The sequence below is a fragment of the Accipiter gentilis genome, chromosome 5 (assembly GCF_929443795.1).
Source record: "Accipiter gentilis chromosome 5, bAccGen1.1, whole genome shotgun sequence".
Classification (NCBI taxonomy): domain Eukaryota; kingdom Metazoa; phylum Chordata; class Aves; order Accipitriformes; family Accipitridae; genus Astur; species Astur gentilis.
The window spans coordinates 32,302,000-32,323,039 of NC_064884.1; the positions used below are offsets into that span (position 1 = coordinate 32,302,000).

Consider the following 21,040-nt stretch of genomic DNA (forward strand, 5'->3'; position numbering starts at 1 on the left):
GAACTAGTCTCCACAAATCTCAAATTTTATCATGTTTAAAGCTTCCTTCTAAATGAGAACAGTAAACTTGTAAGTGAAACTTGTAAATCAGTTTTATCACTGTCTACGTGTGCATATGTATGATATATAAATATACTTGAAATTCCAAATTGAACTGTAAGTAGGACTGATAAGTTTTTCTACTTCAAATTTCATCTCTTTCTAGGAGGTGGGAGGGGAGTCATGGGAGTGTTATGGCTGGTATCATGCATGAATATGCATTTCATATGTTGTGCATGCAGTACCACACACTTTCCTTACTGCAGTGGAACCATCGGTCCTTACAAGAGTAAATAATTCTGTAGAAAATGATCCAATAGGTTAAATCTACAATTTTAATAAAATACAACCAGATTCTGATTCACAGCAACAGTGAATCAGCTGCAAACTTCCAGCACCATACTAAGCCACAATGATATAAAGAAATGGAGACCGGAGGCTTACTTGCTTGTCTTTCTAATACAACATAGTATACCTCAGTTAAAAAATAATATCTTCCTCTATTACTACTATAGTAGAGACAGCACTTACTGGGACCTCTACTGTTCCAGGTACCTGTAGCGCTGATTCAAACCAGTAATAGTTTGCTGTGATAATAAAATGATTTATTGTCTGCATATTCTGTAAACGACAGTCATTCTGAAAAAATAGTAAAGTGTCTTCAGATCTTATATGTAAGGAATAGTTTCATCATCAAAGCTCCAGACATTTAAACGTAGAATGACCAGTGACTTTAGGCATCGAACGAATCAAGGGATAGCATTCTGTGTGCTTTGTCAGCTCCAGAGCATCCAAAACACAACTGAAAACAAAGGTCTTAAAATAATTTGTATATTGTGAAATATTTAAAATGTGAACGAACAAGAAGGAAAGATGCTGTCAGAGGTCAAATAATTTTTAATGTTTTTTTCGCTTTCTCTCGTTGCTTGGTAAGATGCTAGTAAAGCATTCCCCTTTGCTTGGCAGTATCTTTCAGAGATCTTTGTAATGCAGTTTTACACACTTTGCACATACTTTTCCTCATGTTTTTACACTTGTTTATGAACTATCTGGAAGTGCATCCTTACTATCATACAGGCATATCTGATGTTGTACCATACCTAAAATAAGCCAGTTAATTAGTAATGATGGGCTCTTTTCAGCTGCACACTCATTTTCAAATGAATTTATTGAAGTAAAGGATTTACAGCATATGGACTCACAGACTTCTCATGAGTTAAACTGGCATCCATATGTACAGCTTTCAGTAGAGAACTCTAGAGTAGTATTTACAATGTAAATATCAACTTTTATTACATAAGAAACAAATATATCACAACTTTCACTTCACAACATATTTGTTCTGGTTTGATGACTAAAGTCATCTCTTTGAAATACTATGTGGAACTCAAAAATAGCTTGTTCTTGTCATAGACTTTACCAGGTGTCCCTCAGAGGTCCTGAAAAGCAAAGGAGAAATACATTTTAAAAGTCATTTTCATAAGCAGTTGTATCCTGAGGTGTACAAAAGCAGACAGAAGACAAGAAGTAACACTTGGTATAAAACAATTGCTGTGCTTGGAACTGACAAGCATGAGATGGAGTGATTCACAGGAGCTTGGTGGGCATTACAGCCAGCAGGCAAGGCTGGAGGATTACGGAAAAACGTTACGGCATGTTGGCCTATAGCCAGAACAGCTCACTTTGAAAACGACTGTATCCTTGAAATGCATACGCAGATTCAGGTTGCTTGATACACACTACATCAGCAACTGGGCGCTGTGATAAAATGACCAGTAACAGGCAATACTCAGTACGCGATGCACCTATAGGGAGATCTGGAACATCAGTACAGCACGCAATAAAGGAAAGGACTGAAAATATTTCCGGGAAGACACCCGTGACCTGCTGCACTGCTACTTTCCCTCACTTAGTCAATGCCAGAAGTTTTAGAAGATGCAAAATCCAGACGCAGGTATTTTTGCAATAATCTTGTCTAGAAAGAACATTTTTTTTCCTGAATCCCATCACTTACAAATTGTTTTGTTCCTTCAGGCATAAGCAGTTTATGTCCTTTCTAATCTTTGGGAACTTTAGGGCTACTGCCACATTTGTGGAAAGGAAAAGAATATTGCCTTTCAGTCTTGGAAGGAAACAAGAGTTTGGAGAAATGTCTTTTCTTTCATCCTCCCCCTGCAAACCCCCCTCCCCCCCAAAAAAAAGTGTTATCCTCAGGAGTAGCCTTTTTTCTTACTTGTAGCTGAGACACAGCTGAATGCCAAAACCCATCCTATCATCAATTTCACAATATACTTTTGAGAATACCAAGCCTGATTCACTTCTATGTTACCCTTTCAATTTTATGTGCCTGCAAGTGCTGTGATGTATAAGGGTTTACATTTCAGTGAACAAAGAAACCTATTTGTGAATGATTTTAGAAAAATAGTAGTAGCTAAACAGAAAACAGTAACTGCAGTATTTGCATAGCAGATGATCCCTCTGCAGCACACCTTAGACGGGAGTCAAGTGCTCTCTTCATGCTTAGGGTTCAGGTTGCTGATCCTTCTAGAAGCAACACCCTTCTAATGAAATAGATGTGAAAAAAAATGTGCAGCATTTTTTTTTTTTTTTAATTAAAAGAAATATTCTTGAGTTTGTTATCTGAAGAACTAATAATCTTCGTAATTAAAAATGAGTCAATTCTGGTTTTATGCTACAGTGCACACAAGTTGAAACACCCAAGTGACTTAGGCGCATTATTAACAGTGCCATTTAATTAGGAATTTTCAATAACAGGAATCATGGGATAACAATTATTGTTATTAAAATGATTATTATAATCAGGCACAATCCCTATAGAAACATGCAGCGTTTCACAGAACATGGCTCTTTCCTAGATGATTCTGCTTTTCTGATAGACCACAATTCATGTACGATTAATCTCATTTTATGGGTCCAGTCAAGTAACAGACAGCAAGAGGAAAGAAAATCTGGGCATACCAGTGGGAGGTGGCTCAGCAGCTCATCTACAGCATCATAGTTTTCTGAAAAGGAAGGTTCAAGAAGTTCTGCTTCATCTCGAAGTTTAGCAGGGTTTAGCTCTTCCTGGCTGTGGTGGATCAGAAACAAGTTTTATTGCTCACAGAAGAAAAAGCAAACAAGAAAGCAAAGCTGCCTTCTAACTGTAGCTATTGCATGTTTTGTTAAACTTACACCAAAGTGTTATAAATCACATGAAATAGCATGTTTCATGGGAGAAGAGACATGATATTTAAAAGCAGCTGACTAAATGAGTGAATATACAAACGGAATATAAGCTCTACAAAAACCTATGCTGGCACTTCTCACCTATACTGATTAGGACATACGATCTTTCTGGGACTTCTAAATTTTCATTTTATGTGTTTACTTAAGGCAAATTTTCAAAAATAGTGCATTTTCTTTACAAAGTTGTTGTTCGTGTTCCATAGCTCTGTGGATTTTTCCTTAAGAGGCTTTTTTACAAAATAAAACCATTTTAAGAATGTCAGAAGCTTTTTAAAATTGTCAGATGCTGCGTCCTCTTTATTCTTTTATTCTAATCTGACTGCAGTGTCTGTTCCAGTCTGGAAGAAAATACTGTCTGTATTTGAAAACCATGTGACAAACTACATTATAAAGTCAATAATGTTCATTGCCTTTTGTTTGTCCTCTCTGTATACATACGTAGGTATAAATCTTCTCTGTCTTAATACCATACAAGTATGGAAACAGTATATATTTGCTTTCTTTTAGTACCTTCTTTTTCCAGTTAAAACTGAGTTTAAGTATTTCTTCACAGCCATTTGCTTTCGAAAGCGGCTGTAGTTGTCAGTGAAGACAGCATCAGAGTGGCGTTTGACAGGACTCTCCTGGGAGCTGGCAATACGACAATTACAAAAAAAAAAAAAAGTTATAGATTATATCCGTTTAAAAGAAGATACTATTAAATGAGTGAAACAAAGTTACAATGTTGATTAGGTAAATAAAATCAAATTTTCATTTCAGCTTTCATTTTCAGCTATGACTTTGGACCTTTCATCTGTTGAAAAGAAGCCACTGCTTCTATCGCTTACTACGTATTTTAGTAACAAGGATCAAATTCTAAGGATCGTTATTCAGTCTGTTTGGGCACACCTTCCACTGATTTGTTTCTCTTGCTCAGCTTTGCCATGGCCCATGCAATCAGGATCCATACTCAGTGATTTCTAGCATCCCTGTCCCAGGAATTCTGCAGGATTAAATGGCTGAGTGTGGATTCCACGTCTCCCTCCTGTCTGTTCTCATAGCCCAGGTTACTACTCTTTTTAATAAACTGACTATATTCCGATTTCTATCATTTATGTAAATATGTTTTAGTACAGTGCCAAGGTGCAGACTAGTTTGAGTCACAGGAAGGTCTTAAAGGAGCTGGTCACTGTTCATACCAAACTCAGTGAGGCTAGAGCCTGCCTCTGAGGAAAATAAGAGTGTAGCATCACATACATAGCCACAAATGCTTGTTCTAAAGAGGTGTCAGGAGACAAAACACACCTCGTGAAATCCAGACTTGGAGGCTTATTTTTCATGCACCATCCTGGGAAGCCTCAGTATGTTCTGCTTTAAGTGATCTATGTTAGTTTACAGCATACGAGAAACTGGCACTCTCTGTTCTGGGACAAAGGCAGCATTGACATAAATGCAGGACCTCATTTTCACTCAGCTTTTGAGCGTATGAAGTAGGCACTCGAAGGAGCTGTCATATTGGTCAGACCAAAGTATTCTACTATTCTGTTCCCAAGAGTGCCCAGTAGCTGCCGCTTAGGGATATCAAAACAAGGGAAGTATGCAGTGATCGGTCCCAGCATCCCACGACCATGAGTTTATGAACGTCCCGGTCTGGGAGTTGCATCCAGATCCCTTGTCTACGGATTTGCCTCAGTCTTTTTCGAATCTTTCTATAATACGGATCTCCCAAACAACTGGCAATATGTTCTACAGTAGAAAAAAACCCATTCCTTTATGTTTTCACTGTAAACCCATCGTTTCTTAATTTCACTGAGTGTTCCCCTGTTGTTATGTAAGTACTGAGTAATCAATCATTTTGTATTTACTTGTGCCATTCATCTGCCAAGCTAGTAAAAACAGTACCAGAGGAAAAAATTAGCAAATTGGTGTGATAATTATTATAATATCGCCAGTATTTATTATCAGTGCTATGTGCAGTGTCTGTTGCTCTACCCCTCACAGCTGTATCAGGAATAAATAGTAAAGTATTCATTTAGTAACAAATAACCACTAAGTTCTTATATAGGATTTTCAGCTCCCCCGTCATTATAAGAGTCTCTCTTTCATTATCTCTAAATTGCAAAAATGAGAACTTAGGTACAGAAGGGTAAAAAATTGCCAATGAAGCCAGCTAGGAAAAAACTCTACCTAATGTAAGTGTCACCTCACCTAACTCGTTTTCTAATAAGCGAATGCAGATATCTCTTCACAGCAAGTTTAGCCAAAAGATGGCTGTAGACACTGGTGAAAATTCCATCAGCATGCCTTGCATTTCTGAAATGGACAATAAATAAACTCTACAATACAACCTGGGTTCATATCATTTTGATAACGTTCATTTTGTAAACATACTGCTTTCCTTAAGTTATCTATTCTACATGTTAAATGAAGCTAATTTCATAAAACAACTTCCAGATTTTCACATTATACTTTTTAGCCCTTCCTGGGAAGTGAATGAATTCATCATCCCAGAACGGCAACGCAATCAACATTTCTGCAGACATTCCTACTGCTACAAGTATTCAGTGAGAGGTCATGTGGTTTTCTTCTGTAACTGATTCTTCCTTTCCTATTTCTCAGTTTGAAAACGTGACTGATCTTCAGGCGTAATTCAAGTAGTGCATCATCATTTGTATTTATGATAATAAAGAAACTCACCTATCAATAATTCTGGACAGATCAAAATAGAATTTCTCATTTTCAGGTAGTGTGTTCTGCAAAATGCCCGATTCAGACTTTAATGACCCGTGGGCATGGTCAGGTTCACTGGCTCCATCAAATGGCATTCTGTTTCCCAGTCTGTTGGAGAAGGAAACCATGTGAAGTACAGTTAGCTGAGGACATGCAACACTTCACTGCAGCTTACATTCTGGTCCGTGTCAAACTGCGCATCTACCTGCTTTAATCTGTAAGGCATTTTAAAGCAGTCTGGAGAGAACAAAAATCACTTTCAGGTATAATCCATGCTCAGTTATAGAGTAAAATTGACAGAACAGATCCTTCTCTCTAATGCATATTTTCTAGACACGTGTTGTTATTGCACACAATTTATTCCAGTGAACAGTGCATAATGTATGGCGGCTACAGCTCCAGGGACAACCACGAAGATTTTCATAACAACTTTATTTTATGTAAACGATGGATGGAATTACCAGCCTCCACCCACGCAAAGTGAAAACAGTTCCTGTGAAGTACTTACCTTCCGATTAGGACTGAAAATGTGCATTGAAATGCAGTATGAAATAGTTCTCTAAAGAAAGCAAATACACCCTCAAGACCTTCAGACTAAATATGAAGTGCAGTCATGTATCTCTGCATGTTTTTGTTCTCTCACGTTTAAATTAATTTGCTAGTTGCAAGTTAAAAAAGGTTCACCTTTCACCTTTTAAAATGTATCATGGCAATCGCTCTCTGCAAACTGATTTACAGCGAGTTCATGTTTTCGTAAACTGCTGTTTCTTATGATGTGTCATATTTCATCAAGGGCAATCTGACTGCACAGCCGTAGCTCGGCATCAGACGTTTCTTCTAGCTGCTCTTATGTTCTGTGGCAGACAATGGGCTCCCATCGCTACAGTAAACCCCTGCGTGTGATGCGGTGCAAAAATCACGTACCGAAAGTAGGATAGGCCATTGCCCTTCCAATTTTACCGTCGTTATAACTGTTAGAACTACTTACGTTATCCGAGGCACGCAAGACTTGTGTCTGGTAAGAAAAGTAAAGTTGCTGTGTAAAACAAACCAACTCAAGTCACACCTTGTGAAAATCAGTCACTGTGCTGTGCTGCTACACCGTCTTTCGTGGGTCTTCTTACGCTTTCTGCTACTCTTAGCTAAACGGAGACCGCGCCTTTCGGCCATCTGATGGAGTTTAGTTAGACGACTAAGGACGACCCGAGCAATTCAAAGCGTGCAGCAGCGCGAAAACTACGCATCGCTCCGCGGGGACCGCTTCCCCTCGGTCGTGATTCCGGAATTTTTAACACGTTCGCTTCTGCCTCCGCTGTTTAGCAGCGGCGTCCCCCCCGGCCGACCTTCGGCGATAGGGAGGGCCCGAGGCTGTTCCGGCGCCCGGGCGCCGCGTCCCGCTTGGACGCGCGTCCCCTTCCCCACCCGCACGCACGAGCGCGGAGCGGAGCGCGGCCCTTACCGCGGGACGGGAGGGAAGGCGGCCCCCCGCGGGGGCAGCGCCCGCGCCCGCCAGCAGAGGGCGCTGAGGAGGGCGAGGGCCAGGAGGAGCGGGGAGGCGCCGCGGTGCTCCATGGCCGCCACCTGCGGAGGGAAGAGCGGCAGCCGTCACGCACCCGCCGGCCCTGCGCTGGGGCACGGGGGCTTCGGCCGCCCCGAACCCCCAGCCGGTCCCCAACCGGCACCCGCACCCGGTCCCGCACCCGCCCCCCACCCCCCACCCCCCAGCCGACCCCGAACCCGCGCTCCGCAGGCGCCGCCGGCAGCGGCGCGGCCGTGGCGGGGGAGCTGCCGGCCGCGCACCGGGGAGAGCTGGCACCCCCCCCCCCCACCCCGCCCCCCCCAAGGCCACCCCCGGCCCGGTGTGAGGGGCGGGCAGCGGCGCCCGGGGCTTAGCGACCTCCGGAAAAAAATACACCTCTGGGTTTTTAAGCGGTAAAAAAAAAAAAAAAAAAAAGGCAGGGTCCCTCGCCGGCTGCCCGGGGCGGTCAGACCCGCTCTCCGCGAGCCGCCGGTGCGGGAGGGGAGAAGCGGGGAGCGGGGGAAAGGGACCCCCTCCTCATCCGCCGGGAAGTTGCCGCTGCGGCGGAGGGAAAGTTACTCACGGAGCCGCGAGTCCGTCGGTGGGGCTGGCTGGGCGGGCGCGGAGCGGAGCGGAGGGGAAGGGAAGGCTGCGCTGCTGGGGGCCTGCGCCCTGCCCCGCTGCGCGGCTGTCCGGGGCGGCCGAGGAGGAGGAGGAGGAGGAGGAAGAAGAGGAGGAGAGCTCCGTCTCGCCGCACGCTCTGAGCTGCCCGCCGCGCCGCCGCGTTTTATAGCGTTTACACGTTTCTGCTTCCGAAGAAGCAATCACGTTACTGGGGAGACGTCACCCTTCCCAAGGGGACGGTCGCTTTGTTCAGGACAGTCAGAGACTTATATTTAACTCATGAGCAGCCGCGCACCCCACCTCCCCCCCCTTCCCCCCCCCCCCCCCCCCGCCATGATTTGATTTCTATTAATGAGTTCGTTTTGCGGGGAGCAGGGCCCCGTCGGCAGCGTGATTCCGCCTGGCGAAGCAGCAGAGCAGGCGGCTGGCGGGGGGCTGCGGCCGGGGGAGGGGGGGGGGGGGGGGACACGCCGCACCGCGCACCCCCTGCCCGCACCCGGGAGGGGAGGTGGCTGCACCCCCGGGGGCCCTTTGCTCTCGCCCCCAGTGCTTCCCTGCGGAGCCCCCCCTCGGCCCCGGGGCTGCTCCTTTCCCGAGCTCTTCGCCGGTGTTTTCCAGGCCGGGCCGGTCCCTCTGTGTCCCCGGCACACGCCGGTCCCTCCCGGGGCTTCCCTCCGGGACTCGCCGTCGGACGGGCCGCAGCGGCTGAGCACGCAGGGGGGCTGCGCTGCAGGGAGCTGGTCCTAAAACCCCCATTTTTTTTCTACGGGCTTCAGCTTGTTTATAGCGGGCGGCGGGGTGTTGACCAAGTCTTTGCTTTTTCGTTTAAACTGGGTGTGCTCGTGGGAAACGGCTGGGCCCCCACCTCCAAGCAGCGCTTGGTGCATCCAAGCCCCGTAGGCGCCGGTAACAGCGGGAGCGCGGCTGGAGCGCACGTGAAACCCCCGGGAGCGGGGAAGGGGGGCAACTCTTCCTTCTGACGTGCCTCAAGCCCAAATCTCGGGGCCGGAGTCACTGCCACAGCAAGGGGGGAATCGGACAGTTTCAAGCCTTGGATTTTCTCCTCCGAATTTTCCCTGCCTCGGAGAGGTCTGTGGGCAGCGGGGAAAGAAACGCGGGGAAGTGGGCGTGGGAGCCGCGGGCGGGCCGGCAGGGCTGGGCTGCTCCTGCAAGCACCTCGTCAGTGTCTGTCGCACGGTGTCTTTTCGGTGCCTGCCCTCAAATACCCGGCAAAGAATCGCGGCAAGGATTTCAGATGAAAAGGTCATTATGCTCTTTTCTTTTTTCTTTTTTTTCCTCCCCCCCCGCGCCCCCCTCCCCCCCCCCCCCCCCCCAGCTTTTGTGCCTCTAATCCTCCTACTCAGCAGGTAACGACTGTACCAAAGCCATACTGAGGATTTCACCATTTCTTCTTACTCCTAATAAGTTTCTCTGTTTCATGTTTCACTAAAGGTTAGGCAGGCGCAATGCCGAAGATTCTGTGATGCTTAATCACATTTTGTAATTCAGTTACATAAAAATTAAGTGAATTAGATTAAAAATGCCTGGAAATTTGTTTCTCGGATGACAGCTGTGACTAAAACCAGAGTTCCTGCAGTAGTCTAATTTCAGGAAATTTTCCCCTTGTTACTACATAACTAGAGGTCGAAGAAGCAATTCTGCTCCGGAATGGCGAGATGAGCATCAATAGCACCGTATTGCCCTCACCCCTCAGAAACAGCCCGGCTAGGGCGTCTAGGCGTTGTGCTGGATGCATGACCCGGGAAAGTTGAATGGACTTCACCCAAGCGCTGCTTCCAAGCAAAAAAAGAAGAGGAGAAACCGAGGGAGCCGCTGCAGGGAAAGCCCAAACGTTGCCGGCAGCAGGAACGGGAGAAGAAAGGAAAAGTTTCCTTCCAGCATGCTGGGGAGGGGGCTGTCGCAGGAGTCCCTGGGAGGGAGGAGGGGAGCCGCCGGCTGAATCCGAGGGATATGTGAAAAACAAGTCTGTTGTCAGTTCCTATGTATGTGCTATATGGGTGGCTGCATGCTGTGAGGAAATGTATATAGACTGCACTGCCAAGAAAATTTGAGAATCACTGGTAAATCAGTACTTTTTTTACCATGCCATAATATACCGTGCTGTACCGTACCATACCATACCCACTTATTTACCATACCTGGTAAATCTGCTTGGCTGTAGCTTTGTTTTCCTTTTCACAGGTAGTACACGAGACTGGACAAGGGAGTAACACGCTGTAGGGCTGGCTAAAATGGCCTCAGAACCTCTCTGGGGGTGGCAGTATTGCTGAAAAAACCCCTCTCTATAGCCCCTGTAATCATCTGGGCAATCTTTAGTGCGCCTAGTCTTACAATACCGTCTATTTTCCCTATTCTATAGATGCGAAACTGAGTCATAAGGCGATCAAGTGGATTCCCCTTGTTTACCCAGGAAATCTCCAGTGGAGCTTTGAATTGACCTCAATGTCCCAAGCACTTTTCAATTGCACTAACAATTGTCTGCGGTTCCCTTCAACACCCTGCTGCAACCACAGCCTCCTCCTCTCGAATCAACACAAACTGAAGAAGACATGCTACCTCTCCCTTTCTCCTTAGTCCTTCTCATTTCTCAAGACGATTTTCATTTAGGGAGGTTTTGGGGGCGATGACTGAGAAGACTTTGGGGTGGCAATCCAAATTCTATCTTTTCCAATTTCTTTTTTTCCTGTAGCTTATATACAGTGTTGTTTCCACATCATCTGGAGACATTTTGATAAGAGCAAGTCATTAAAAAGAAAATAATTCTGTATAAACAGATGGAGAAAAGCCACCTTTCTGTAGGAGTCCTAAGTGAGTCCTCTAAGATCTAGGCAGATGGACCCTATCTGGATGGTAAATCCTACTGTCTTCTACTGACAGAAACTGTACCCTTTTAGAAAAGTGTCACTTGGAAAAAAATAGTGCTTGGAAGCTTCTCTGGGATAATAATTAGACACAAGCAGCTCTTGGGAAGTCAAGTATTTTGCAGTGGCTGTTTCAGGAATCCTGATGCATAGCAGCTCCACATTTACTGAACCTTTTTATCTTTGGTCTATATGTTATCAAATACATTTTGGTTACTCTTCACTCTTGCTTTATTTTCTTTAATGTTCCACTTAACCAAAAAAAAACTGGTTATAATCATAAAATGGCAATATTTGGGGATGATGGAAAACCAATTAGACAAGATTGAGCGAAGAGCAGAAGCTTGTCTGAAAGTTTACGTCACCGTTTGTATACAAACTTGTGTGATGTATATATATAAACCAAGTATTACCTAAAATAGCTACATCACCTGGGGGGGAAAGATTTGGGAGACTTTAGGTTTGTTACTTAGATTTGATTAGTATTTTTAGCATGTAAAACTGTGCTGAAATTGATGGGCTAAAAAAACTCTTAAAGCCAAATCCTTAGATGAGAGAAATCTGTTTAGTTCCGTGGAGGACCTGCTTAGCATTTGCCAGATTTATCATGTAATTGTATTTTACAAAGAGAAATTACATCAGCAATAGAAATATAGCTTTACTTTGGAAAAAAAAAAATAATAAAAACATTGGTTTAGGACTTGCGTATTTTATCAGAAAAGGAAACTTCTACTGACTCATAAGCTCTGCCTCACGAATCATTGGGTCTGCAGAACCTCCCTTGTGCATTACAGCTCATGTTCCTGTAGATGAGTTGAGAAACTCTGCCTTTGATCCCATAGCCGTATCACATTGATCCATGAGGTTTTAGAGCTTATAGAGCAGATTGATGGAGCACTACCATTCAGCAGCTAGCAGAACAGCTTTTCCAACTTCCACAAAAGAACTAACAGGAGAATTGTCAAGAAACTGTGTATGAAGAGTAAAAAATACAAATAAAAAGTGACAAGATAACCTGCCTTTCTCTAATCCTTTAATGGCATGATTAGCATAATCTCCAGCTTCTACTCTCAGCACCCTGTTGCATTGCCGGGTCCCACTCTCCCATAAAGATTCATATTGCTGAATAGCACCTGGTTGGAAAAAATGGATGGGGTCACTTACTGAAACTTGTCCCATCTTCACGCTCTTTGCAGCTGTCTCTGAATGCTTCTCAGGAGAAATAAGGAGAAAACTATCAGTTCATTCTTTTAGGTAAGTTTTATTTCAAAAGCACACTCCCCGTTCCATGATACCTTTAGCCTGAGTTAGTTCTGCAGACTTGGAAATGTGATGGTAAGCAGAATAAACCACAGACAAATATTTTGCAAGTGAAAAGTCATGACTTGCCTCCTGCAGCAGTAGCATTCAGCAGAAGGGCGCTTGTCTCCTCAGTTCCCAGGCTGGGAATGGGTCACACAGGTGGAACAGGGGAGCCTTCATTTCCCCTCTGACCCTTCTTGAGCCCTGCTTTCAGGTCACAAGTGTGGATCCTCAGAGCAGAGTCATTAACTGGAGTAAACTCCCACATCAAGTAAATTATATTAATAAACATGCCTACTATGTACAACACTTGTACAAAACCCTCCTGCTCCAGGTGGTACCTTTGCATTTTGACTCTGTGTGGGTTAATAATTTTCAAAATCAGTTTCCAAAATCATCGGAACGTTTGGATTATGCCCATGAGTCCACCTCTTGCATTAGTATATCCTGACATGTCAGTAACCCTGACATGTCATTAACAGAGACATGCTTGATTAAAACTTCCCAGTGGATACCATGATGAGCAAAAGGCATGCAGGAGACCTACTGACTCCAGTGGTGCTCTCAAGGGTCTTTTCCCTTGTCTGTGATGCCATCTAGGAAAAATCCTATCGCTTGTAGTTTAGTTCTATGTTTTCATACCCCCTGGTCCATTGCCCCAAAGTGCAATCTCAGCTTCTCTCAAAGACTCCGAAGCAGTTTGGGATAGACATTTTTTCTCCAGGTGCTTATGCTCTTTGGTATGTGCTTGAACTACTGCTTCATGTGCATCTGGTTCATGGTGTGCAGCTGCCCTAGAAGTGCGAGTCCAAACTCTTTCTCATTCTTTACTGTGGACGTGATGTTTCTGCCATCCCCTTCTCAATATCAGGCACATGTATTCTGCACTCATTTCTCAGGAAGATCCATGACTATGCAAGCTTTAACAGAAACTTTAGTATTTCTGGTGGTTTTTTTCAAAGCAATCTCCTTTTAATGTTTCACCTAACTTGTTTAAATAATTTCATTCACCTTAAACCCCAGAAAAATCACACGGTAATACAAAGCTTGTCAGGAAGCAGAGTAGTTTCCGGTTTGGTCATGTTGGGTATTCTTTACTTTTAACAAGCTATCTGAAATATGTCCTATTCCTACCAGCACTGTTATAATCTTCAACATTCAGCAAAGGGTCAGATGATACTTTCATCACCAGAAATGTGTTCCTCCTCCTGCAGCTGCCCCAGCCCATTCCTCTTCTCTGCAAAACTAAAAAGCCTCTGTATATGTCAAGAATGTACGTCTTTAAGATGCCACAGCATTCAGACTCAAATTCCCACCCTTTTTCAGCTAACTTTGCTTCGCAGAGTTTTGAGGTTTTCTACATAATTCAACTTGTCTACATAAAAATGGATTTTCTGTGGTAAAACTTTGAAAAATCACTTTATTTTTCATGATATTCCAACGTAGGTAAATTTCTCTAAGCTAATACCTAATTATGTAAACAGATATTAAGAACAGTCTTTCAAACCATCATCCCTACAGTTTCCCCATGCTTTTGGGCCTGTCACCTGTACTGTATGATACCTTATGGATGTCTTTTTGCCTCTACCTGTACAAAAGGAATACAAAATGGAAATAACCTCCAGAATCCCTTCAGATTACCTGTTTAAAAGTAAAATCCATACAACAGTGCCACAGTGGAGCTCAAAAGTTAGAAGGAAAGCCTGAGAGCGAACGTGCCTGGGGCACCTTATCTTACTCTGATTCACTGTTGACACTCATCTTATGGACTTGGGTGCAAGTTTATTGGAATCCAAGAAACCAATGACGCTAATGGCTAGGAGCACATCTCCAGATGCAGCCGAGCTGTTAAAAGTCCCTTTGCCTTCCTACCGACTTCCTGTACTGACTGCAAAAAAATGATGACATATCAGAGAATTTAGTCCATTTATACATTTGTAACTGTATGGTTGGAATTTTTCATGGGGTGTATACCATAACATCTGTGCTGAAAGGACTGAGATACTTCTCCAGTTTTGCATAGATCCTTTTCCCTGTGTATAGTACAAGATCCTGGTTCTAGACTGTATGGCCAAATTCCTTTTGTGTTCCCCAGTGAACATTGCTACTATTGCACTGTCTGGAAGCTTGTGAGAGCAGACGTATCATCTCAGGATATAGAAAAACCCACGTCAGTCAGGCTGGAAGGCACATCTTAAGATGCTAATTATGCCAGGATAACTTTATCCCTTGAACTGACCTAATCATCACAAGTTCTTTATTTACCAAGCTGAAAAAAGCAACCATCTAAAAGCTATGGCAGAAGCAAGCTAAAAATGCTTCAGTCTCAAGCAATTACCACTATTGTCTTCATGGAAAAAGAGCTGAGAGAGGTTTTCTAAAACTGGCCATGTGTATAAAGGGCATAGTGTAATGTGCTGTCTCTTAGCACTACTCTAAGCCTAATGTATGTTATTACGGCTGTGAAAATCTATATTCACATTTAGTTTCCATGAAGAAGCCATATAGAAGACAGCATCAACCTGTTAGTTTACCATCCTTAACAAATTACATAATTTGGACTTAACTGTTTTCAATATCAGTTATGGAAGAATTTTTATAGTGGTCATGGACTGGAGATACTCAGTTCCAACCTAGTTTATTACTTAGTTCAACTCCACAGGTCACCGGAACAAACAATAAACTCCTACCTTTTGTTTAATTGGCTTCTTGGCCAATACGTCAATGGATCGTTATCCTTTTTGTCCCACATGAAGTGTTAAGAATGTTCCAGTGAACATAGCACCACAGTCAGTATATTCCACTTTATTAAGTACACATAAATAGATCCAATACTAGTAGGATTCTAAGGGATTTTGAGAGGCAAAGATCATCCCAAAGATAAAACAGATTAATAGGCACAGCAACACCTTCGATAGCCATCATGTATGTGCTGTCATGATGTATGTGTATAATTATATTCTGCAATTTGTTTGGGTTTTTGAATTCAACAGATGAATGAAAGTGTTTTCTGCAGAAACCAGCAAAACATTCAACAGCAGTGCTAAAACAACTAATGCAGTATTTTCATTTCTATTGAATGTTAATATTAAAAGCTTGCTAACTCGAATCTAAACTGTGGGCCTTAGCACCTTGAAATTTGCTAAACGTTGTGCTCAAATTGTAACAAACCATGAATTTATAAATTATTCATCTAGATTTGAATCTTGCTCCTGGTGACTCTATGTCAATCATGCAGTTACATCGATAGCTTCACAGTAAAAATAACAGTATAACTCTTCTCCAGCATGTAACTAGAGGTATTTTTTATTATTATTTCATGGTATTAGATAATTATTTTGTACAAACTTTAAGTACAATTCCATCTTTTCAAGTCACAGATAATTTTTTCTCTTACCTGGGACATTTTCTGTTTTAATAGAAAAATATTTCATAGATGTGGAATCACACACTGTCACAATAGAGAATTATGTCACACAACACTGGGTGCGGAAAGAGCAGCCAAGTTCATTTGTCTCAGGTATTCTTCTTTGCTCTTGTTTTGAGAGATGGTGTCTGGTTGCTTCTAGCAGCATCAGCTCAGGTGGGAGAATATCTACATGGAGTTTTCCAGAATGATTAAAAGTTCATATCCAAAGGGCACTTCTTTGTCTATTGACGTTACTTAATGAGCGTTGTCAGTTTGAACACTGGGGTCAACAGCATTCAGAGTGAAAAGGTAACGGAAGAGTTGGCTCAAGGAGGTTTACCTTTCTCTCAGATCTTGGAACAAATATGTTAAATAGTATAGCTACGCTTTTGGAGAGTGGGTAGCATAAACTGAAGCTGAACCCATAGCCCTGTCTTGGCCTCTATTTCCTTACGCACAAAGCTCCATCCAGATCTTTTTGGCTCAGAAAGCTCATCCTCAGCACAACTTGTGGCCCACGTGTCTGTGATTGGGTAAGGTCAAGGATCAGCCTCTCCCAAGCAGCAACGAGGGCCGCATCTCCCAACTTGACTGACAACTAGGAAAGCTGAAGAGGTTATTAATATTCAGTGTAGTCATATTTTACTCCTAGCTACCTACTATGTGCAGTACCCAGTAAATAACTGTGTGTACTCGTACAGTTGCATACAATTCTGCTTGCTGAGTTTGTGCACACAGTAAAGGATACCCAAATGAAAGTGTCCTAATAGTGAAAAGGTTACAAGATCACTCAGCAATGCATGTCATCTACAAATTTAAGCATATGAAAACAAGCCAAAAGCAGGAGTCACTAAAACAATTCCAGACTCCTTTCTGCCTCATCCTCCAGACAGCTCCAGGCAAAGCTGAACCCAAAGCGAGATCTCTCAGGATCTATCAGAATGTAACGCATTTTGGCAATTCCTCATGCTGTCTAGAGGCAGTAGAGATTAGAGAAAATCTTTTTATAAGTCCGTAAGAGATTGTCCTGCTGGGGACAGTTTGTCTTCAGACAATCTTGATTATAAGCAGGATCATTGTAATGTTGGCCTCAACAGCCAGAGGAGAGACTGGCTATCTGATGCTAGAACTGTCTTTGCTCAGCTTTGCTTTCCAAAGCCACCTCTAAAATGTGCCCCCAGATGGCTCCCAGAAGTGATTTTTAGGAGAGAGAGACTCTAGAAAAACTTCTCTTTAGCCTTTCTCACTGTCATCGTACTTCATAAGCGCATCATCCAGAGAGATGAGGTGATGCAAAAACCACCTTTGTCGAACACCAGAAGTGCCGAGACTCAAAGCTGTGATTCAGGAGTTCCTAACCCTGCTCTCACACCAAATAATAGAAAGGAATGGCCAAGCACTGATTCACCATGACCTCTATTGTCAACCCCTCATGTGTTTGCATCAGGATGTAAGGATTACCCTTACATCCTCGCAGAACATTTTCCATGCTCAAAGAGTGACTGGGCAGGTGAGATGAGCAGAGTAGTCATCTGTTTTCACAGAGAGGAAACTTTCAACAAATAGAAATCACTTGGCAGATACAAATTTTGCTCTTAAATTAGGCTTAAACTAGTTCTTAAACTAGAAAGTTGTGGTTTATGGAATTATATTTTGATTCAGCAGTTATTAAATATATGAGCAATCTCATTCGAGTCAATAATAGAGCAATATAGATTAAATCATCAGTGGCCAGCCAGAGCATCTGGGAGGATAAGGGTTAAGTGTGAACAACCTGTTTTGCTGGATTGGGCTTGTGTAGCAAGGCCTTCAGTTGTGTGTCTAGCACACCCCATTTGCAAATCTACCCCTAAGAACATCAGTATATAATACAGTATATTTCTTACTTTCTTTTGATTCACTGTTCTGTTGTACTGATAAATAAACAGTTAGCCTTGAAAGTTTTTGATCACTAATGACTCAGATTTTGAGTACAATGTCAAGCTCAACAATTTTGTCTGAAACATTCTTGGTCTGTTTTTAAATCTTTGTCATGCCCAACACTGGAAGGAGCTTTTAAATCACCTAGGCATTCAGTGTCTTACAGGTGCCTTGAAAGAAGCAGGAACACCTATTCATACCTCCTTAAACCGAGTAAATGCATTTAAATGTATGTGATGATGTCTAGCCTTCAGTACCCATAAAACGTCTGTGAGAAGGCATGCGGATGCGTATGCTTTGTTAGGGATTAGGGGTGACCGAATCAGGAGAGACCCTTTCAAGCATGGTAAATCTGCTGTTCTCCAACTTCTTTGGATTACTTGAAGCCTGTCTTAACCTACACTGAGCTTTCTCAGTCCCTGTTTCTCTCCTCTATATTTTTGGTTTTACCGGGGATATCTCTGGCCTAGAGCAGGTTCCTTGGGTTGATGGAAGAGATGAAAAGCTGAAAATGCTTAAATTTGGTGTCTCAGAGACAGTTTAAATTTTTTTTTAAGATAATACATTTCAAACATGGTTACATGATGTGAGAACATATTTAATGTTCAATTTCCTTTTCAGAAGTGATTAAATGCCTAAAAGTATTTAGATGCTTTGAAAGATTTTATTTAGTGTATATACAAGCACTCAAGAATATGTTTTTGAGCATGCAGTAATTTTTACAGGAGTCAGTTTTATGTTACCCAAAATGTTCAAAAATATCTGCATCATGAATTAGTGCACTGTAGGGTTGTAAGAATTTTGCAAGGCAATTCAATTTTTACTAAATCGTGTCTATCATTTAGTACTGACAAAAACGTCTGTATCTTTCCATGTGTTCTGGGTTTGGCTGGGCTAGAGTTAATTTTCTTCATAGTAGCTGGTATGGGGCTATGTTTTGGATTTGTGCTGAAAACAGTGTTGATAACTCAGGGATGTTTTTGTTACTGCTGAGCGGTGCTTACCCAGAGCCAAGGCCTTTGCTGCTTCTCAACCCACCCCACCAGTGAGCAGGCTGGGGGGGCACAAGGAGCTGGGAGGGGACACAGCTGGGACAGCTGACCCCAACTGACCCAAGGGATAGTCCATACTATAAGACGTCATGCTCAACACATAAAAGTGGGGGAAGAAGAAGGAAGGGAGGGATGTTTGGAGTTACGGTGTCTGTCTTCCCAAGTACCCGTTACACGAGATGGAGCCCTGCTGTCCTGGAGATGGCTGAACACCTGCCTGCCCATGGAAGTGGGGAATGAATCCCTTGGTTTGCTTTGCTTGCGTGTGTGGCTTTTGCTTTACCTATGAAACTGTCTTTATCTCAACCCACAAGTTTTCTCACTTTTACCCTTCCGATTCTCTCCCCCATCCCACCAGGGGGGAGTGAGCGAGTGACTGTGTGGGGCTGAGTTGCTGGCTGGGGTTAAACCACAACACCATGACATCTGCCCAAGGGATTACAGAAAAAAAAATTAAAAAAAATCAGTGCTTTGATGCTGGCAAACTACTGCTGGAGAGCTTATCACACGCAACCCAATCAATTCCTCAAAGTGATTCTCTGGATAACAAAGTCATCTTCTCTGTTACTTGGCAGAACAACAAAAGAATGGGACAGAGTGAAGACCTGTGTATTTTTATCATCATACTTATCCACAGAGAGAGAGAAGGAACTTACTATGGAACTAAATAAAGAAGCACTAAATGAGAGGGGAAAAAAAGGTACAATCCCTCTAGAAAAGGTTTCAAGGGAATTTTTCCCTTCTACAGAAATAACTTTAAAAGCTCACCAGGCTATACAGCATAGGAACAGAGCACAGGCAGAGAATGGGTCTCCTCCTTCTCTCCCCAGTGTGCTTCAACTCAAGCCCTTGACTGGTCAGTCTAGAGGCTGAAGATTCATCCTATCTCAGTGCACAGCTAATCATCAGCAACTTCTTCACACGTGTCCAAAGAAATGCAAATTACTGCCAGCTGTGATTTGTGCTCTTGTCAAGTTGGAACAAGAGCATCACCTTTCCTGTGCAGTCATCAATGTGATGCCATACAATACAGAGGATCAATATGGATGCAAGTCTGCCCTGAACTAGATAGGAATAATTTTGCGTCCAGTGCCTTTCCATACTGTTCCTAGTCATAGGCACATCAGACGGTTATGTCCTACATCAGCAAATCCAATTTCCTGCTCAGCCCCATCACTGTGTGTAATCCCTTTCATGATTAAGCTACTCTTGTTTAAAGAACTCTGTGCTCTAAAATAGTGCAACTGCTGCTTCACAGCCCTCAGCACACAATCACTTGATTCTGCTGCTAAATAGATGAAAACAGGTCTCTGATGCAGAATCTCACCAGGAAAGCAGACAGGAAACACGTTCACTGAAATAGCTCTGCCATTCAGTCCATGCCCATCAGACACTGCCACCCTCACGCAAGCAACATCGTCAGAAATCTGATGGGACCCAAATGCTTCCACAGAAGTGAAAGCAGAAACAAGACATGCAAACCAGACTTCTCTCTCAAGTTTCTTCCTCAGGCTGCAAACTGTTCGAGGGCAAAAGCAGGGAATAACGCACAGCCCCCACCTAGCATGGCGATGCCAGGGATCCTCGGTGGAGTCACTGCTGCCACTGCTACAATGTGAGGCAGAAATTCAAGCTGGAAAAGTCTCCTCTTTGTTGCCTTGTGTGCTTCAAAAAGAGCTGCTGGCGTTCACCTGTTGACTGTTGCAGCAGATTTCTTAAAACTCTCTAGCTCAGCTGGTTGAAAAACACCGAGTCAATTATAGTCCCTATTAATAATCCACTGGAAGAGATTGGGGTCTTGTCATCCATTTCAGGATGGTAAATAAAGGTAAATATATAAATAGGTAAATAAAAGGTAAAAGGTAAATAAATAATTCTTCACAAAGTCAAACATAAACTCCAAGCACTCAACCCTTTTGAAAACTCACCTTTATTAAGAGACCCAAATGAAGATATAGGAATTTTACCTGAGTTTTCTAACACTTTGTAAGGCTGGTTTCTAGAATTTTGTTCTCTGCTTTGTGAAGTTGTATCAATGCTGTTTTCGTTAATCTGCTCTGGACTTGGCAGAGGTAAATTTCCAATTAGTGTTTTCTTTCTTTTTTTTTTTTTTTCCAGAAGCTGTAGTGCATCATAGACATCACCTAATTTTATCAAGTGCCTATAGGTCAGGGATCTGGCATGTGTCATTTCACCTCTGAGAGGATATTTCCAGTAAATGTAGCTTTCAGTTTATACTTAGGAATGGATGTTGAGATGACTCAAAAACTTCATGGTAAATTACAAGTGAACTTTAAAAATTTGATTTGGCACAGATACTGCATGTTTGATGTGTTAG

General features: G+C 42.9%; 1 protein-coding gene across 2 annotated transcripts; it reads right to left on the reverse strand.

Moving 5' to 3' along the window:
• Positions 1 to 1,189: 1,189 nt before the first annotated feature.
• Positions 1,190 to 8,330, reverse strand: VIP (vasoactive intestinal peptide). 2 transcript variants are annotated; one of them, XM_049801303.1, is made up of 7 exons: positions 8,097 to 8,330; positions 7,454 to 7,575; positions 5,962 to 6,102; positions 5,473 to 5,577; positions 3,796 to 3,915; positions 3,019 to 3,127; positions 1,190 to 1,478 (listed from the first exon to the last, which is right to left on the reverse strand). In XM_049801303.1, exons 2-7 carry the CDS (start codon positions 7,564 to 7,566, stop codon positions 1,470 to 1,472), a joined length of 597 nt encoding a protein of 198 aa, XP_049657260.1. In that variant the 5' UTR covers positions 7,567 to 7,575; positions 8,097 to 8,330; the 3' UTR covers positions 1,190 to 1,469. The 2 variants fall into 2 exon arrangements, with proteins under 2 accessions (XP_049657260.1, XP_049657259.1); XM_049801302.1 differs by lacking the exon at positions 5,473 to 5,577 and having other exon boundaries at positions 8,097 to 8,326.
• Positions 8,331 to 21,040: the final 12,710 nt, after the last annotated feature.

Bases quoted from the DNA above. Each gene is read 5' to 3' on its own strand.
- VIP (XM_049801303.1), bottom strand. From the start codon at position 7,566: ATGGAGCACCGCGGCGCCTCCCCGCTCCTCCTGGCCCTCGCCCTCCTC. The intron at 6,103-7,453 runs GTAAGGGCCGCG...CTTCTCCAACAG, and splicing joins GCCTTCCCTCCCGTCCCGCG to ACTGGGAAACAGAATGCCAT. The intron at 5,578-5,961 runs GTGAGTTTCTTT...TGTCCATTTCAG, and splicing joins CTGTCCAGAATTATTGATAG to AAATGCAAGGCATGCTGATG.